We start from the raw sequence: 16,492 nt of genomic DNA, 5'->3' as shown, positions 1-16,492 counted from the left end.
TGTCTGATTTGTTGCCATACCTGCCTTTTTTATAATTTTTTATTTTTTTAATTATTTATTATTATTTTTTTTGAAAAAATAAATAATTTTTTATTAATTTGACAATTTGGTTATTTTTCTTTTCCCCAGTACTTCTGCTTTGGTTTCTCCTATGGATAATAATAACTTCTATACTTTATTTACTTGGAGAGGTCTATTGAAACTTTAAAGTCTTTTTTTTTTTTCAGTATATGAAATTTATTGTCAAATTGGTTTCCATACAACACCCAGTGCTCATCCCAAAAGGTGACCTCCTCAATACCCATCACCCACCCTCCCCGCCCTCCCCGCCCTCCCATCCCCCATCAACCCTCAGTTTGTTCTCAGTTTTTTTTTTTTTTTAATTTTTTTTTTTCAACGTTTATTTATTTTTGGGACAGAGAGAGACAGAGCATGAACGGGGGAAGGGCAGAGAGAGAGGGAGACACAGAATCGGAAACAGGCTCCAGGCTCTGAGCCATCAGCCCAGAGCCCGACGCGGGGCTCGAACTCACAGACCGCGAGATCGTGACCTGGCTGAAGTCGGCCGCTTAACCGACTGCACCACCCAGGCGCCCCTGTTCTCAGTTTTTAAGAGTCTCTTATGCTTTGGCTCTCTCCCACTCTAACCTCTTTTTTTTTTTTCTTCCCCTCCCCCATGGGTTTCTGTTAAGTTTCTCAGGATCCACATAAGAGTGAAAACATATGGTATCTGTATTTCTCTGTATGGCTTATTTCACTTAGCATAACTAGCATAACACTCTCCAGTTCCATCCACGTTGCTACAAAGGGTCATATTTCATTCTTTCTCATTGCCACGTAGTACTCCATTGTGTATATAAACCACAATTTCTTTATCCATTCATCAGTTGATGGACATTTAGGCTCTTTCCATAATTTGGCTATTGTTGAGAGTGCTACTATAAACATTGGGGTACAAGCGCCCCTATGCATCAGTACTCCTGTATCTCTTGGGTAAATTCCTAGCAGTGCTACCGCTGGGTCATAGGGTAGGTCTATTTTTAATTTTTTGAGGAACCTCCATACTGTTTTCCAGAGTGGCTGCACCAGTTTGCATTCCCACCAACAGTGCAAGAGGGTTCCCGTTTCTCCACATCCTCTCCAGCATCTATAGTCTCCTGATCTGTTCATTTTGGCCACTCTGACTGGCGTGAGGTGATATCTGAGTGTGGTTTTGATTTGTATTTCCCTGATGAGGAGCGATGTTGAGCATCTTTTCATGTGCCTGTTGGCCGTCTGGATGTCTTCTTTAGAGAAGTGTCTATTCATGTTTTCTGCCCATTTCTTCACTGGATTATTTGTTCTTTGGGTGTGGAGTTTGGTGAGCTCTTTATAGATTTTGGATACTAGCCCTTTGTCTGATATGTCATTTGCAAATATCTTTTCCCATTCTGTTGGTTGCCTTTTAGTTTTGTTGATTGTTTCCTTTGCTGTGCAGAAGATTTTTATCTTCATGAGGTCCCAATAGTTCATTTTTGCTTTTAATTCCCTTGCCTTTGGGGATGTGTCAAGTAAGAAATTGCTACGGCTGAGGTCAGAGAGGTCTTTTCCTGTTTTCTCCTCTAGGGTTTTGATGGTTTCCTGTCTCACATGCAGGTCCTTTATCCATTTTGAGTTTATTTTTGTGAATGGTGTGAGAAAGTGGTCTAGTTTCAGCCTTCTGCATGTTGCTGTCCAGTTCTCCCAGCACCATTTGTTAAAGAGACTGTCTTTTTTCCATTGGATATTCTTTCCTGCTTTGTCAAAGATTAGTTGGCCATAATTTTGTGGGTCTAGTTCTGGGGTTTCTATTCTATTCCATTGGTCTATGTGTCTGTTTTTGTGCCAATACCATGCTCTCTTGATGATTACAGCTTTGTAGTAGATCTTGCCTTTTTTTAAAGTGATTATTTATATTTGAGAGAGAACTAGAGAGCAAGCAGGGGAGGGGCAGAGAGGGAGGGAGACACAGAATCCCTAGCAGGCTCCACACTGTCAGCGCAGAGCCCGACGTGGGGCTTAAACTCACGAACTGTGAGATCATGACCTGAGCTGAAATCAAGAGTCGGACCCTTAGCTGACAGAGTCACCCAGGTGCCCTGCTATACCTGCTTTCTTGGCCCCACCTAGCTCTTACCCCAAAAAGGTTTGTTGAATGAATGAAAAAATAAAAAGTTGGGCAGTGGAGAGGAAGAGAGTAAGACTGGTGGTGGGGAGAAGTGTGTGTAGAATGTGGGTAGAGTTTGCAGTAGACAGGCTAAAATGGGGGATTGAATGAGCTGCCAGACCCCATTTGAAAGAAATGATTTGACTTATTGCATTTAAAAATATTTATTGGCTTCTGTTTGCTACTTGCCTGGTTATGTTTAGGGTCATTTGGGACCAGCTAAGAAACTGAGGTTTCCAGGTTTCTTTCAGGTAATTAAGGTTAAGCCCAGGGAATAGGTGTGCGTTGGGCGGGGCGGGGCGGGGCGGGGATCAGTAGGGTACAGGAAAAGACTAAGAAGAGAAGAGGGCACTAGAGAGAACAGTAATCTTGGGGAAAATGCTTTGTGAAAACAAGAGTGGGGACAAGGAGGCGGAGCTGCAAGTGGGAGAACATCGTCTAGGTGCACTCACTGCCTTCTGGACTGAGACAGTTGCATTGGGAGAGTGGGCCCTCAGGGCTCCTATAAAGGCAGAGCAAAGCTTTCCAGCTGACATCGTGTGAGAAATTGCTGGCAGGCTCTGGAGTGCTTGTTTGGTTTCCTGTGGTGCCTTTGGTGCCCTAGGGTTAAAACAAAGACTAATGTTAAAAACATTTAAAAAATTTAGTTTTTTTCTCAAAAATTTTTAATGTTTGTTTAATTTTGAGAGAGAGAGAGAGAGAGAGAGAGAGAGAGAGAGAGAGAGACAGAGCATGAGTGGGGAAGGGACGGAGAGAGAGGGAGACACAGAGTCTGAAGCAGGCTCCAGGTTCTGAGTTGTCAGCACAGAGCCTGATGTGGGGCTTGAACTCACGAACTGTGAGATCATGACCTGAGCCTAAGCTGAATGCTTAACCGACTGAGCCACCCAAGTGCCCCTTAAAAATTTAATTTTGATGAATGATTTTAAAATGATATAAAATGGAAAATGATAATCCAATGGAAAACATTAAAATTAAAAAAATTTAAAATTGAAAATAAAAAATATATATCCTTCACTCCCCATTCCCCAGAGCTAACTATTGTTAATAGTTGGCTATATAGCCTTCCATATCTTTTTGTATGTAAACATAGTAGTTTACTTTAAAAAACAAAAAGGAGGGGCGCCTGGGTGGCTCAGTAGGTTAAGCCCCTTGTCTGGCTCTGTGCTGACCATGCCCTGAGACTACTTGGGATTCTCTGTTTCCCTCTCTCTCTCTCTCTCTCTCATGCATGCGCGGGCTCTCTCTCTCTCAAAAATAAATAAAACATTAAAAACAAAACAAAAACCAAACAAATGAGAAAAACCCAAAAATGAGATTAGGCTATACATATTGCTTTGCTCTGCACCTTTAACAAATCATATGTAATTGCAAAATATTATATATACACATCAATACAAATCCATAAAAACTTACATGTGCAGTTTATTGTTTAAAATTTCTTTGATTTTTCTTTTTTAAAAATTTTTATTTATTTTGAGAGAGAGAAATAGAGAGCAAGTATGGGAGGGGCAGAGAGAGTGGGAGACAGAATCCCAAGAAGGCTCCATGCTATTAGTGTAAGCCTGACGTGGGGCTCAAACCCATGAATGGTGAGATCATGACCTGAGCCCAAGTCAAGAGTCAGACACTTAACCAACTGAGCTACCCAGGTGCCCCATATGTGCAGTTTAATTAATAGTTCTAAAGCAGATATCCATGAAACTGCTATCTAGGCCTAAGAAATAGAGTAGAAATAGAATATTGCCAGCAATACCCCTCCTTTTCTGATCTCTATCCTCCTTTTCCCCCTCACAGAGGTAATCCTGACTTTTATAGTAAACACTTACTTTCTTTTTTGTTTTACTGCCTAATTATGTATTCCTAAATAATTCAGTTTAATTTTGCCTATTTTTTTAAACATTTTTTAAAAATTTATTTTTGAGAGACAGAGAGAGAGCGTGAGCAGGGGAGGGGCAGAGAGAGAGGGAGACACAGAATCTGAAGCAGGCTCCAGGCTCTGAGCTGTCAGCACAGAGCCTGACGCGGGGCTTGAACCCATGAATCGTGAGATCATGACCTGAGTTGAAGTCTTGTGTCTTTTTAAAAAATTTTTCACTCAATGTTGTATTTGTAAGATTCATTTACATTGTTATGTGTTCATTTTCACTGATATATGATATTTGAATATACCACCATTTATTTGTTGGTCAGTTTCTTTTTTTTTTTTAAGTAGGCTTCATACCCGGTGTGGCGCCCAACGCAGGATTGAACTCAAAACCTTGAGATCAAGACCTGAGCTCAGATCAAGAGTCGGAAGCTTAACCAACTGAGCCACCCAGACGCCCCCATTGGTTAGTTTTTGGTTTGGGGTAGTTATGAACAATGCTACTATGAAATTCTTGTACATATATCCTGGTGTATATAAGAATACATTCCTTTTGGGGCGCCTGGGTGGCTCAGTCGGTTAAGTATCTGACTTCGGCTCAGGTCATGATCTCACAGTTTGTGGGTTCGAGCCCCACATCGGGCTCTGTGCTGACAGCTCAGAGCCTGGAGCCTGTTGGATTCTGTGTCTCATTCTCTCTCTGCCCCTCCCCCACTTGTGCTCTCTTTCTGTCTCTCAAAAATAAATAAATGTAAAAAAAAATTGAAAAAAAAAAGAGTACCTTCCTTTTGAGCATATACCGAGGAGTGGAATTTATTGGTCAAAGAACTTAAACTTTAGTAGATAACTGCCAGCACTTTTTCAAAGTGATTTATCAATTAATTATTCCCATCAGCAGGATATGAGAATTTCTCTGTCCTACTCTTTGCCAATACTTGGTATTGTAGGACTTTAAAATTTTTGCCAATCTGATGATGTATAGTGACATCTCTTTGGTTTTAATTTGCATTTTTCCAATTACCAGATTTCCCTGTCTCTGAAATGCCTATTCAAATATTTTGCCTATTTTTCTGTAGTGTTGCCTGACTTCCTTTCCTTGGTCTGTCAGAATTCTTTATATATTCTGCATATTAATCCCTTTGTCAGTTTTATATGCTGCAGATACTGTCTACTTTTAGATTGTCATTTCATTCTTTTGATGACCAGAATTTCTTAATTTCAGTGAAATCATATTTATTGATCCTTTCTTTTATGGCTTATCCTTTCATACCCCAAGATCATGAATATATTCTCTCATATTCCCTTGTAAATTTGCTACTCAAATTTATATCTTTAATGTACTTAAAACTTATTTTCGTGAAGCATTTGAAGTAGGGAATATCTCTTTTTCACTTTATATATATTGTGGTTATCTTTCTGATCAACACATAACAATTTAACTCATTATTTTTGACAACTACTGAATTGCCCAGTTTTCTTTTGATGAATATTTTTTATTTCCATCAGTTTGTCAATACAAATACTGCTCTAATTAATATTGTGTGTATATCTTTGAGTATCCATGCTAGTATTCTATGCTGGAGATTTCTTGAAGTGAGATTACTGGGTTACAAGGTACACACATTTCAATTTTTGGTAGATACTACCAAGTTGTATTTGACTTCTACCTGCAGTGATAAGGATGCTGATTTCTCTCATTCTTAATAATATCATAATACTAATCAGTTTAATTCGCTAATTTACTTTTAATATGACATTTAAAAACTGCTCAAGGGAGGAATCAAGTTCTGTTTGACACTGACACTGGTGTCATCTTCAGAGATCAGTGATCAATGGCCAGGTCTCCAATAGCCCTGTCTCCTTCCACTTTGATAGGCAGTGGGCTTCCAAAATGTAAGAATTTGTTTGAAACTTTCTAGTATTAGGAAAATTGTATCCTGCTTTCCTTCCTCTTCCTATTTCCCCACGAGTTGACTTTGAGTAGAAAGGACTGAGAGGTGTGATTATCTTGGTCTTCATTTCACTTCTCTTGTCTGTTCTCAACCCCTGCTTCGGCTCTAGTTGATTCCACAGTGACCCTCGTTTAAGGAAGGTCATTCTTTTGAAACTTACTGGTTTTCTTCACACTGCCCTTGAAATGGTCACAGGGACACTGCTTCTTTGGCAGCCCGGGCACTGTCATGAGTTTTCTTTTAGGAGCTCTCAGGAACCAGTCTGAAATAACAGGGTTGCTGCTTAGACGGGAAGATTAATGTGTTTCAGAGTAGGGAGTAGGGCAGGGCTTTACTTGCCATCTTTCTTGCCTTCCAGTTTATCACACTGCAGTGGGAGCAGGGAAAAGAGTCAACACAGAACAGTAGAGATACCCATTTACGTGAACACCAGGATTTCTGACTTGTTTTGCCTGACCTGTATTGGCAAGAATTTGATGGCAGGTTTGGAGGAGGCATCAGGATATCATTAAGGAGACCAAAAAGTGAAGAAAAGATCTAGGTGTCTGCCTTGGCCAAGCATTTTGCCTAATTTCAGTCTTATTTATGAATATAACAAGGTTGAAAACAAGATCCAGGAAATTTTTGGAAGGCAGCCCTGGGTTCTTGGGGAAAAGTGTAAGGGGGAAGTGGCAGCCAGAGATTCAGCCAGCTCCCCCTGAACTTTGGGGGTTTAGCTCTTGCCTGAGACTCAAGAAGACAAGAGTTGGTGCTGCATGCGGTGGGCTGGTGGATAGGGCAGTGGGTGAAGTCATCCTAGAAGATATCTGCATTGGCATCAGCGGGACTCAGGGGAGAGCTGGATTGTGACCTGTGTACTGCTATTGTTGATACTGACCTTTGCACTCACATTCTTGGCTGCCTTCTTGGAGCCACCTCCTAGGAGCCTGGCGTTGGTCCCGATGGCCTCTGGCGACCCCTGGTGGAAGGAAACTGGTCACTTCCAGGCACTGGAAAGGGAAGGGGCCAACAGAAATGCTCCCCCAGCATTGTGCTACCTAGTGGAGTTTTTCCCTTCCTTTTTAGTCAGGGATCCTAGGGTACTTTGAGAGACGACTATTTTAAATGGATAAGGAAATGAGGTTTAAAATCTGGAAAGCGGGGCGCCTGGGTGGCTCGGTCGGTTAAGCGTCCGACTTCGGCTCAGGTCATGATCTCACGGTCCGTGAGTTTGAGCCCCGCGTTGGGCTCTGTGCTGACAGCTCAGAGCCTGGAGCCTGTTTCAGATTCTGTGTCTCCCTCTCTCTCTGCCCCTCCCCTGTTCATGTTCTGTCTCTCTCTGTCTCAAAAATAAATAAACGTTAAAAAAAAAATAAAAAAATAAAATAAAATCTGGAAAGCTTAGCTGGAGGTAGGTGGAAAAAGAATGGCTCCTGGATGGAAAAAAGGACAAAAGGTGGGCGTTTAATCAAGACCTGACAATATACTCCCCACCCCAACATGCATTAAAATTCTCATGACTTAAGGAATGAGAACAAAGAGCAGATTATTATATAAACTAGTTGGGATCTTCACCTGACCTTTAAGTTCCCTGTATTTGAATCCATAATCCCAGTTCAGCTATAAGAGGATGGTATTTACCTTTGTGCCTCTGGAACAAATCCATTACTCTTTTGGCCTCTAGTCAAGTTTGTCTTATCACCTGATGCTGTCTTATTCCAATTTTGTGATACTTAAAATATTTTTATGACTATCAAGGATGGTGGATTGTAGACTTGAGATTCTGGAGCTAGAACTGGGCCCGGATGATGCTTGTCTGTACAGTAGTTTCTGATATTTCCTGTAAGAATTAATTATGCCTTCCCATGGTTCCCCATTGTATCTGCATGCAGCTCTCTTAATGCACAGTTATACAATATAGTTTGTTGTTTGATATCTGTTGTGGACTGAATCGTGTCCACACACCCCCACCCAATTCATGTTGAAGCCCTAACCCCTGGTACATACCTCAGTATGTATTTGAAGATAGGGTCTTTAGAGATGATTGAGTTAAAATGAGGTCATTAGGATGGGACATAATTCAGTCCGACTGGAGTCCTTACAAGAAGAAGAGATTTGGGCAAAGAGACACCAGAGATATATGTGCACAGAGGAAAGATCATGTGAGGGTATAGCAAGAGGGTGGCCATCTGTGAGCAAGAAGAAAGGCCTCAGAAGAAACTAAACTTGTTGACATCTTGATCTTGGACTTCTGGTCTCCAGAACTGTGAGGAAATAAATTTCTGTTGTTTAAGCCACCCATTCTGTGCCATTTTGTTATGGTTGCCCTAGCAAACTAAAAATCTTTCTCCGACACCAGACTCTGAACCAGTGGCTCAGTAGTCATTCAGCTACATACAGCTGACAGATGGTAGGCACTTGGTAAATGTTAATGAGTGAATGAACAAGTTGTCTAGAGAGGGCCCTCAGAGATCATCTGGTTCAATCCAGGCCTCTTTCCCAGACTTGTGCCCTTTCTGCCACACAGATGGAAGGTGTTGCATCATTTCCCCAAGTGCTAGTTTTCAAATGTTCTCATGTTCTGTTTTGAGTGCTGTTAAAATAATTTAGACAAGCAAATATAGCCCCTGCCATCTAAACTTTTCTAATATTTTACTCTCATGTGACCTTTACTTGTAGTTGCAGAGGAAAGCCACAGAATATTAGAGTCAGAAGGAATTCTGGAGATTATTTAGTTAGATCCCTTTATTGAGAAGTGTTTCTACCCTAAATGTAATGTACCTATTTTAGAGATGATTTGGAAAAATCTTTACTTTTATCATCTGGGTGTATTTTGGTGTGTTTCCTACATATGATTTTCTTTATACAGTGATAACCATAGTATGTGAACACTTTTTTTTTTTTTTTGGTTCATCTTATAAGCATGTTGCTATGTCATCTCCATAATGGACATTTTTATTCACTTTTTAAAAAAGTAGTCTCTACACCCAATGTGGGGCTCGAACTCGTGACCCCGAGATCAGGAGTCACATGCTCCACTGACTGAGCCATCCAGGCACCCCCATAACAGACACTTAAAATTTTTTTTTAATGTTTATTTATTTTTGAGAGAGAGAGAGAGAGAGAGAGACAGAGTGCGAGCAGGGGAGGAACAGAGAGAGGGAGACACAGAATCCGAAGCAGGTTCCAGGCTCCCAGCTGTCACCACAGAGCCCAATGCAGGGCTCGAACCCATGAACTGTGAGATCATGACCTGAGCCAAAGTCAGATGCTTAACCAACTGAGCCACCCAGGGGCCCCCATAACAGACATTTTTAATGGCTGCATAACATTCCCAACTAGTGTGTGTGCTCCAAATTACTTAACTGTTTGTCTGTTGCTGAATATTCAGATTGTTTATTTTTGGATATTGATAAATTCTTTCTGTTTGTTACTGTTTTCCAAATGTTAGATTATTGTCTTGGGCAAGATTTCCCAAAGTGGAATTACTGGGTCAAGAGTTAAGAACAGTTTTATGTTGCCTGATATTATTACTAAGTTGCTTTTAAAAGGGTTTCATGAATTAACTAAATCACTGTCTGCCTTTTTTTTTTTTTCAGATGAGAAAACTGAGGTCCAGAGAGAGCAAATGGAATGCCCAAGTTCACAAAGGTAATGGGGATACATCTGAAGCTAAAACCCAGGTCCAAGTTTCTTTGTCTGTTGTTCTTTCTGCAGCCTTTAGAATCCTAATTCACGGTGTGACTTAAAATGAAGCTGCATGTTACTATAGTATTATGTCTCCCAAACCTCAGACATTTCTGGATCACCTTTATAATTTTTGCTGTAGCTTGTACCACCTCTACTATTATTTGCCTCATACTTTTTCTTTAAGTACATTTAATTTACAAAACAGCTTCATCCTATGCAGTATTATCTGTGAGGTTATGGGTTTGGTACATAAGTAGATTTTTTTCTAACATGCATTAACATAAACGTGTAACTATTAAAGTAAAAGCTAATTTATGCCCTACCTAAAATCAATTTTGGGAAATACTGATATAGTTGAATAAGCATCAATTTTACATGATCTGGGATCAACAACTTTCTCTGTCACTTAGCTTCTTTGATCTTTGGTTCTCTGGCTTGTAAAATGAGGATCATAGTATCCATCTTGCAGAGTTAGGAATAAATGAGCTACTAGTGGTGCCCGATGCCCAGTGCCCAAGTAGGTGTTCAGTATATGACGATTATTGTGGTGGTTATTATTGTGGACTTCTATCACTCAGTCCCAAAGAGAGTGTCTATGCTAGAATGTTAGGTTTGTTGTTTTCTGGTGACCTGTATGTGAAAAGAAGTTACTTAGTACACTTGTTAGGACTTGTGGTAGATCTGTCATTATTTTGACTTCCCAGTTCCACTACATATTAGCTTTATTATTTTGGATAAATTGCATAACTCCTATGTCCCATTTACCTAATTTGTAAAACGGGATTAATAATAGTCCATTTGTGTGTGTATGCATGCATCTGTTTCCTAGCTTTGTCCACTAGAGGGCCTAGAAGCACTCGCACCTAGTAGCCATGGGCAATACTTTAGTACTCATGGTTTGTGAGGACCATTCTCCAATGAACGGAACCAGGGCTCCTTGGAGAAATGGCTGATTCCAAGGCGGGCCAGGGAAGTACAAGATAAGCCTGGAACATCTTGTGGTATCAGAAAGTCCAGAACTGCTAAAAAATGATATGTCAAAACGACACAGAAGCCTGCTTGAAGGAGGTCTCAATGGTCAATTTTGAGACAATATGAACAACACAATAAATAATGGTAGCAATGGGTTATAATCCATAAATGTCCATGAGTCTTTACTCATATAAATAAATAATTCAAGGGGTGCCTGGGTGGCTCAGTCAGTTAAGCCTCTGACTTGGCTCATGTCATGATCTCATGGTTAGTGAGTTCGAGCCTTGCATTGGGCTCTCAGCTGTCAGCACAGAGCCCACTTTGGATCCTCTGTCTCCCTCTGTCTCGCCCCTCCCCTACTGTCTCTCAAAAATGTATAAACATTAAAAAATAAATTAAAAATTCAATAAATAAATGGGAGAGAAGGAACAGCTTTTTTTTTTTTTTTTTAAGTTTATTTATTTTGGGAGACAGAGAGGGACAGAATCTCAAGCAGGGAGAGAATCTCAACGGTACATGGGGATCGAGCCCCGAGCTGAGACCAAGAGTCAGACGCTCAACTGACTGAACCACCCAGGTGCCTGGAGCAGCTTTTTCTTATAGTAGAATTCCGGTTAATAAATGTGGAAGGAATGATGGAAATAGGAAATCATCATTTGGCTAGTACCATACTAACACTTGTTGAAGGTGGGTGGGAATCCTCAATGGATTTTAAAAATTAATGGGCAAAAGTATGATGAGAAGAAACAGGCTATTTGCATAGTCTTAAAGTATCTCTCCACAAGATACTTATTAATTACAGTGGGAAAACCAGTAACTTTACACTAGAGAAACCTGGCAGACACCACCTTAACCAAGTGTTCAAAATTAACATCAGTAGTTGGGAATTCAGTATTACGGGCCGTCTGCTGTGATGCATGGAGAAGGCACACATTACTTTTGTGGTATTCTTGCCAGAAATGCATAATCTGAATTTAATCAAGAAGAAACATCAAGCAAACCCAACTTGAAGGACTTTCTACAAAATAACTGACCAGTACTCTTTAAAACTATCAAAATCATGAAAGACAAGGAAGGCTGAGAAACTACCGTAGTTTGGGGGAAATCAAAGCAGATGTGATAACTTTATTTAGTGTAGCATCCTGGATTGGACCAAAAAGAGACATTAATGGGATGATTAGCAAAATCTAAATATTAGTACATTAGTTAATAGTATTATATCAATGCCTATTTCCTGGTTTTGATCATCATATTATGGTGTTGTAAGATGTTATTTGAAAAAAACTGGATGGAGCATATATTGGAACTCTCATTATTTTTATCTATTTTTTTAAGTCTGAAAAATGAAACATTAATTAAAAAATATATTAGATTTCTGTGAGGACACAATGAGGCAATGTGTGTGAAGTGTTTAAATATTACCTGCCACATAGGATTGCTTAATACATTTCGGCTATTATTGTAGGTAATTTTATAGTTAATAATGATATTATGAGTAATTAATCTATTATTATAAGTGATTTGTTTCCTAACATTTTCATATATTCTTATCTGTTCTCCTCCCTTTCTGTGAAAAACACACTGTACATGTATGTGGTTATTTTGAGATAAAGTAAGATCAGATTTTATTTTGAGAATTTTTTTGGCAGGGGAAGGTGGGGGGGGGGTGTCATTTCTTCTAGCCAGACTTGGGTGCTGCAAAACTCCTTGGCAGGGGTACATGAATTTGAGCCGGATGTGTCTGTAATAGCGCCACCTCGTGGCACATAAAGCTTTCTCCAAATTCATTGCCATTGTTCTTTAGGAGCTACTGTAGGAATTTTACTCAGTCCATTTATTGAATCCTTGCTAGGTACACATTACAGATAATATTCACAACAATGATATATTCTAAGTAGCATTTTACTCCTTTTAAGATGATAAAACAGGCTCCAGAAAGCGAAGCAGCTTGTCTAGGGTTCAAAATAAGTGGTGGAGCCAGGATTCAGGTCTAGGTTCTCTGGGCTTCAAGGCTGAGTTTACAGGTCCAGGTAAGTCTGAACGCGTAGCCAGGTTTGAGAACTATTGCTATAGAGCAACTATTGCTGAGAGCAGCACTCTCAGCTGGGGAGTGGTTTTCCCCTCCAGGGGACAATCGGCAATGTCTGGAGTTAACTCTGGCTGTCTTAATTGGGGACAGAGGTGAAGAGGCTGCTATTGTCATATAGTTGGTAGAGACCACACAGATGCTACCCGAACATCTTACAATGCACTGAATACATTCTACACCCTACAACACAAAATAACACCCTGCCCTAAAGCGCTGTCCAGCCCCAAATGTCAACAGAACTGCTATCAAATCCAGGTGTAGAGTCTTTAAAGGGCAACACTTTGAACTTGGAAACCTGAGCATTTTATTCTTTTTTTCTTTTTATGTTTTATTTATTTAAGTAATCTCTATACCCAACGTGGGGTTTAAGCTCATGACCTCGAGATCAAGAGTTGCATGCTCCTGTGACCGAGACAGCTAGGTGCCCCATGAGCATTTTATTCTTTCACTTAGCAAATATTTACTAAATATTATGCTGGATAGTGTGACGGATATGGAGACAATATATCAGATTGTGCCACCAAGGAGGTTACAGTCTAGAAGGGCAGGGGGGTGAAGGTAGGAAAGGCACAGCAACACCTTCGGTATAAGACGGTATGTGGCAAGTGCAAAGAGAGAGTCAAGTTTAGGCCAGGCACATTCACAGGACAGAGGGCTCACATCTGGTCTTGAGAGGAATCAGGGAGGCCGTGAGGAGGAGGTGGATTCTGAGCTGAGAGAATGAACAAAGTCAAACTAGTAGGAAGGCATAAGAGCTGTTCAGGGAACAGCCAACAGTCTAGTTTAGGTGGAGCCTAGAGCACTTGTTAGTGAGTGGAGGGGTGGATTGGGAAAGGCAGGTTGTGGTTAGAGCTTTGAATCAAGGCTGAGGACTCTAACCTTGGTGTCTGTTGCAATGATGGAAAAGCCTTCCCTTCCAGACTGGTGGTCTAGACCTTGATGCTATTGGCCCAGCATCTTCCAGAGAGCTCTCTCTACAAGGGAGGGGAAGTTTGAAATTGGGGTGGACTGAGGTGAACTTCTTATTTTAAGGACCAAGTTGATGATAAGTATGCAGCAAAGCTATCTTTCTCAAAGTAGCCTTCGGGGAGATGGTTCTCTCGAGTAGAAACATATATGGGATGAGCTTTCTTCTGCACAGTTGTTCTGCTAAGGGCTAGGCACTTGAGATGTAGTGAAAGCTGGAGCCTATTTGGAGCCCTTAACCTAAGACCTGCTTCCCAAGAGATGAGCTTAGTATGGCTAAAACTTCCAATGTGAATGCTGTCTGGTAATATGATTTTTCTAGTTTATTACTTTATCATTAAATAGCGTTAAAAATTGTTGGTGGCATATCTGGTGCACTATAAAAGAATATAAGCAAGGACTTCTCTCTTCCTCAAATGTACAGTTGCCTTCAACACCTTTACTCCACCATCACCAAGACTGGCTCTTCTGGAAAGGGATTAGAGGGAGAAGGCAAGGGAGCAAATCTTTTAATTTTTTTAAATGTTTATTTTTTGAGAGAGAGAGAGACAGAGACAGAGCATGAGCAGGGGAGGGGCAGAGAGAGAGGGAGACACAGAATCGAAAGCAGGCTCCAGGCTCTGAGCTGTCAGCACAGAGCCTGACGCGGAACTCACAAGCTGTGAGGTCATGACCTGAGCCGAAGTCAGATGCCCAACCGAGTCACTCAGACACCCCTCTTTTAATTTTTTTATGTTTATTTTTTAATTTTTTATTAAAAAAGTTTTTTTTAATGTTTATTTTTGACAGAGAGAGAGAGACAGAGCATGAGAGGGGGAGGGGGAGACAGAGAGGAGACACAGAATCCAAAGCAGGCTCCAGGCTCTGAGCTGTCAGCACAGAGCCCATTGCGGGGCTTGAACTCATGAGCCGTGAGATCATGACCTGGGCTAAAGTCAGATGCTTAACCGACTGAGCCACCCAGGTGTCCCAGGGAGCAAATCTTTATTGAGCCAACATGTATATATTTTGCTAGCTACAGTTCAGGCATTTTGATACTCACTCTCTCATTTCACTATCACAACACTCTTTGGATGTAAGTATAGTTTTTTCCTTTTTGTAGATGAGGAGGCTAACTTGCCCCAAATCCCTATGGCTGGAAGGGGCTACATTTTTTTTTTAATTTTTTTAATGTTTATTTATTTTTGAGAGACAGAGAGAGGGAGAGAGTGTGAGCAGAGGAGGGGCAGATAGAGAGGGAGACACAGAATCCAAAGCAGGCTCCAGGCTCCGAGCTATTAGCACAGAGCCCGATGTGGGGCTCGAACTCACGAACCGTGAGATCATGACCTGAGCCGAAGTCAGGTGCTTAACTGACTGAGCCACCCAGGTGCCTCTGGAAGGGGCTACATTTTAATGCATGTTTTGTTTTGGTTTTTTGGCCACATTTTCTTCTCTATTTTGCCACATTCCCTCCCCCCCCCCCCCCGTTTCCCCTTTATAGAAAATTAATCTTATTACCTGGATTTCGGCTGCTAGACACCATAGGCATCAGCATTAGTGGCAGCAACAGAAGGAGGGAAGAGATTAGAATTCTCATTGCGATTGTTGGTGCTGCTGTAAGGTCGCCTGAAGAAAGTGTGGAAGGTTCCCAGTTGGAGGCTCCCGGACTTCTTAGGATGGCGGTCTGGGCTTTAATCCCTGGCCAGTGTTCCCATTAGAGGGTGAGAACACCTAAGTGACGCTGACCTTGTTAGGTAACAGGTTTACAGGAATCTGGGAGGAAAAATTGGGCAAACAAAAGAAATGAAGCATTCTTAAGAACACAAGAAGGTGACTGATAACTTGGCCACAATACTGGTTCCCTTCCCTCCTCCTTCCCGCCTCCCTACCCCCTAGTATGTTATGATTTCTTCCCCGGGTCTTTTTGTTCTTTGAATTTCCTTATATCTTTCGGCAGTGCTTTCTAGCTTACTATCTGCCAGGAAAGCGAATACTAAGGGTTGCCAGAAAAGAGGATGACATGGTCTGTTTCCCCTCTGTCCCCCGGGCCTCCGGCCTTGGCACAGTACACACAACAGTAGTGTTGCTCGAGAAGTTGTCTGTCTTTACTGTGTTTGCAATTCCCTCCCATGTCTGTGGCCACAGAAGTAAGGTGGGAAGTAGAGGTGACTAGAGGCGAGGTTATTTCTCCCCTGCTCAAAACATTGGCCCTGAAGCAGTGGTCAAACTCGGCCTCCTTGAAGTTTATCAGGAAGGTGGCTGTGGCTTAGTTGTTGCAGCCTGAAGTATAGGGAACTGTGTTGGTGGAAGATCCCCAGGGCTTCAGGTCCAAGAGGGTTTGAGAAACGGGAACCACAGGAGGGAAGGAGCCCTTAAAGGGTGTTTGCCCAGGCCCTTAGGGTTCTTGACTCCAGACCTTGTTTGGAAACAGCCCAAGGAGGGAAGAAAGTAATACTACTTAGAGTAACCATTCGTTACGGAACATCAGCACTTACTAAACTTGACTCCTTTCAGAGACGTTGGGAAATGTGCTCAAAGAAAGAGGAGAGGCTGGGCTTGAATGCTGGGTCATATTTGTGAGGGCTGTGGGGAAGATTAACAAGGAAGTCCTCTCTGGCACCCTCCAGGCAGGAGTGAGAAAACTTGGCATGATTTTGTTTTACCTAAGAGGAGGGAAGAGGCAAGGCATGAGTCAAACCCTTTTTGATTTCTGTATGATCATTCTTACCCTCTCAATTTTCATATTATCACTGCTTATCGACATGTTGGAGAGCTGATTATAGACTTTGCTACTACAAAGTTTATAAAGC

The 16,492-nt window shown here is 41.4% G+C and overlaps 1 protein-coding gene across 1 annotated transcript; it reads right to left on the bottom strand.

Annotated features, from left to right (window-relative positions):
* Window positions 1-2,687: 2,687 nt before the first annotated feature.
* CXCL17 (C-X-C motif chemokine ligand 17) lies at window positions 2,688-15,279 on the bottom strand. Its single transcript, XM_047834883.1, has 4 exons — window positions 15,201-15,279; window positions 6,882-6,962; window positions 6,165-6,266; window positions 2,688-2,785 (listed from the first exon to the last, which is right to left on the bottom strand). The coding sequence occupies exons 1-4, from the start codon at window positions 15,277-15,279 to the stop codon at window positions 2,688-2,690; spliced, it is 360 nt and encodes a 119-aa protein (XP_047690839.1).
* Between the last annotated feature and the right edge of the window lie 1,213 nt (window positions 15,280-16,492).

Source organism: Prionailurus viverrinus, chromosome E2, assembly GCF_022837055.1.
Source record: "Prionailurus viverrinus isolate Anna chromosome E2, UM_Priviv_1.0, whole genome shotgun sequence".
Taxonomy (NCBI): Eukaryota; Metazoa; Chordata; class Mammalia; order Carnivora; family Felidae; genus Prionailurus; species Prionailurus viverrinus.
This window is presented reverse-complemented; position numbering and strand designations above follow the sequence as displayed.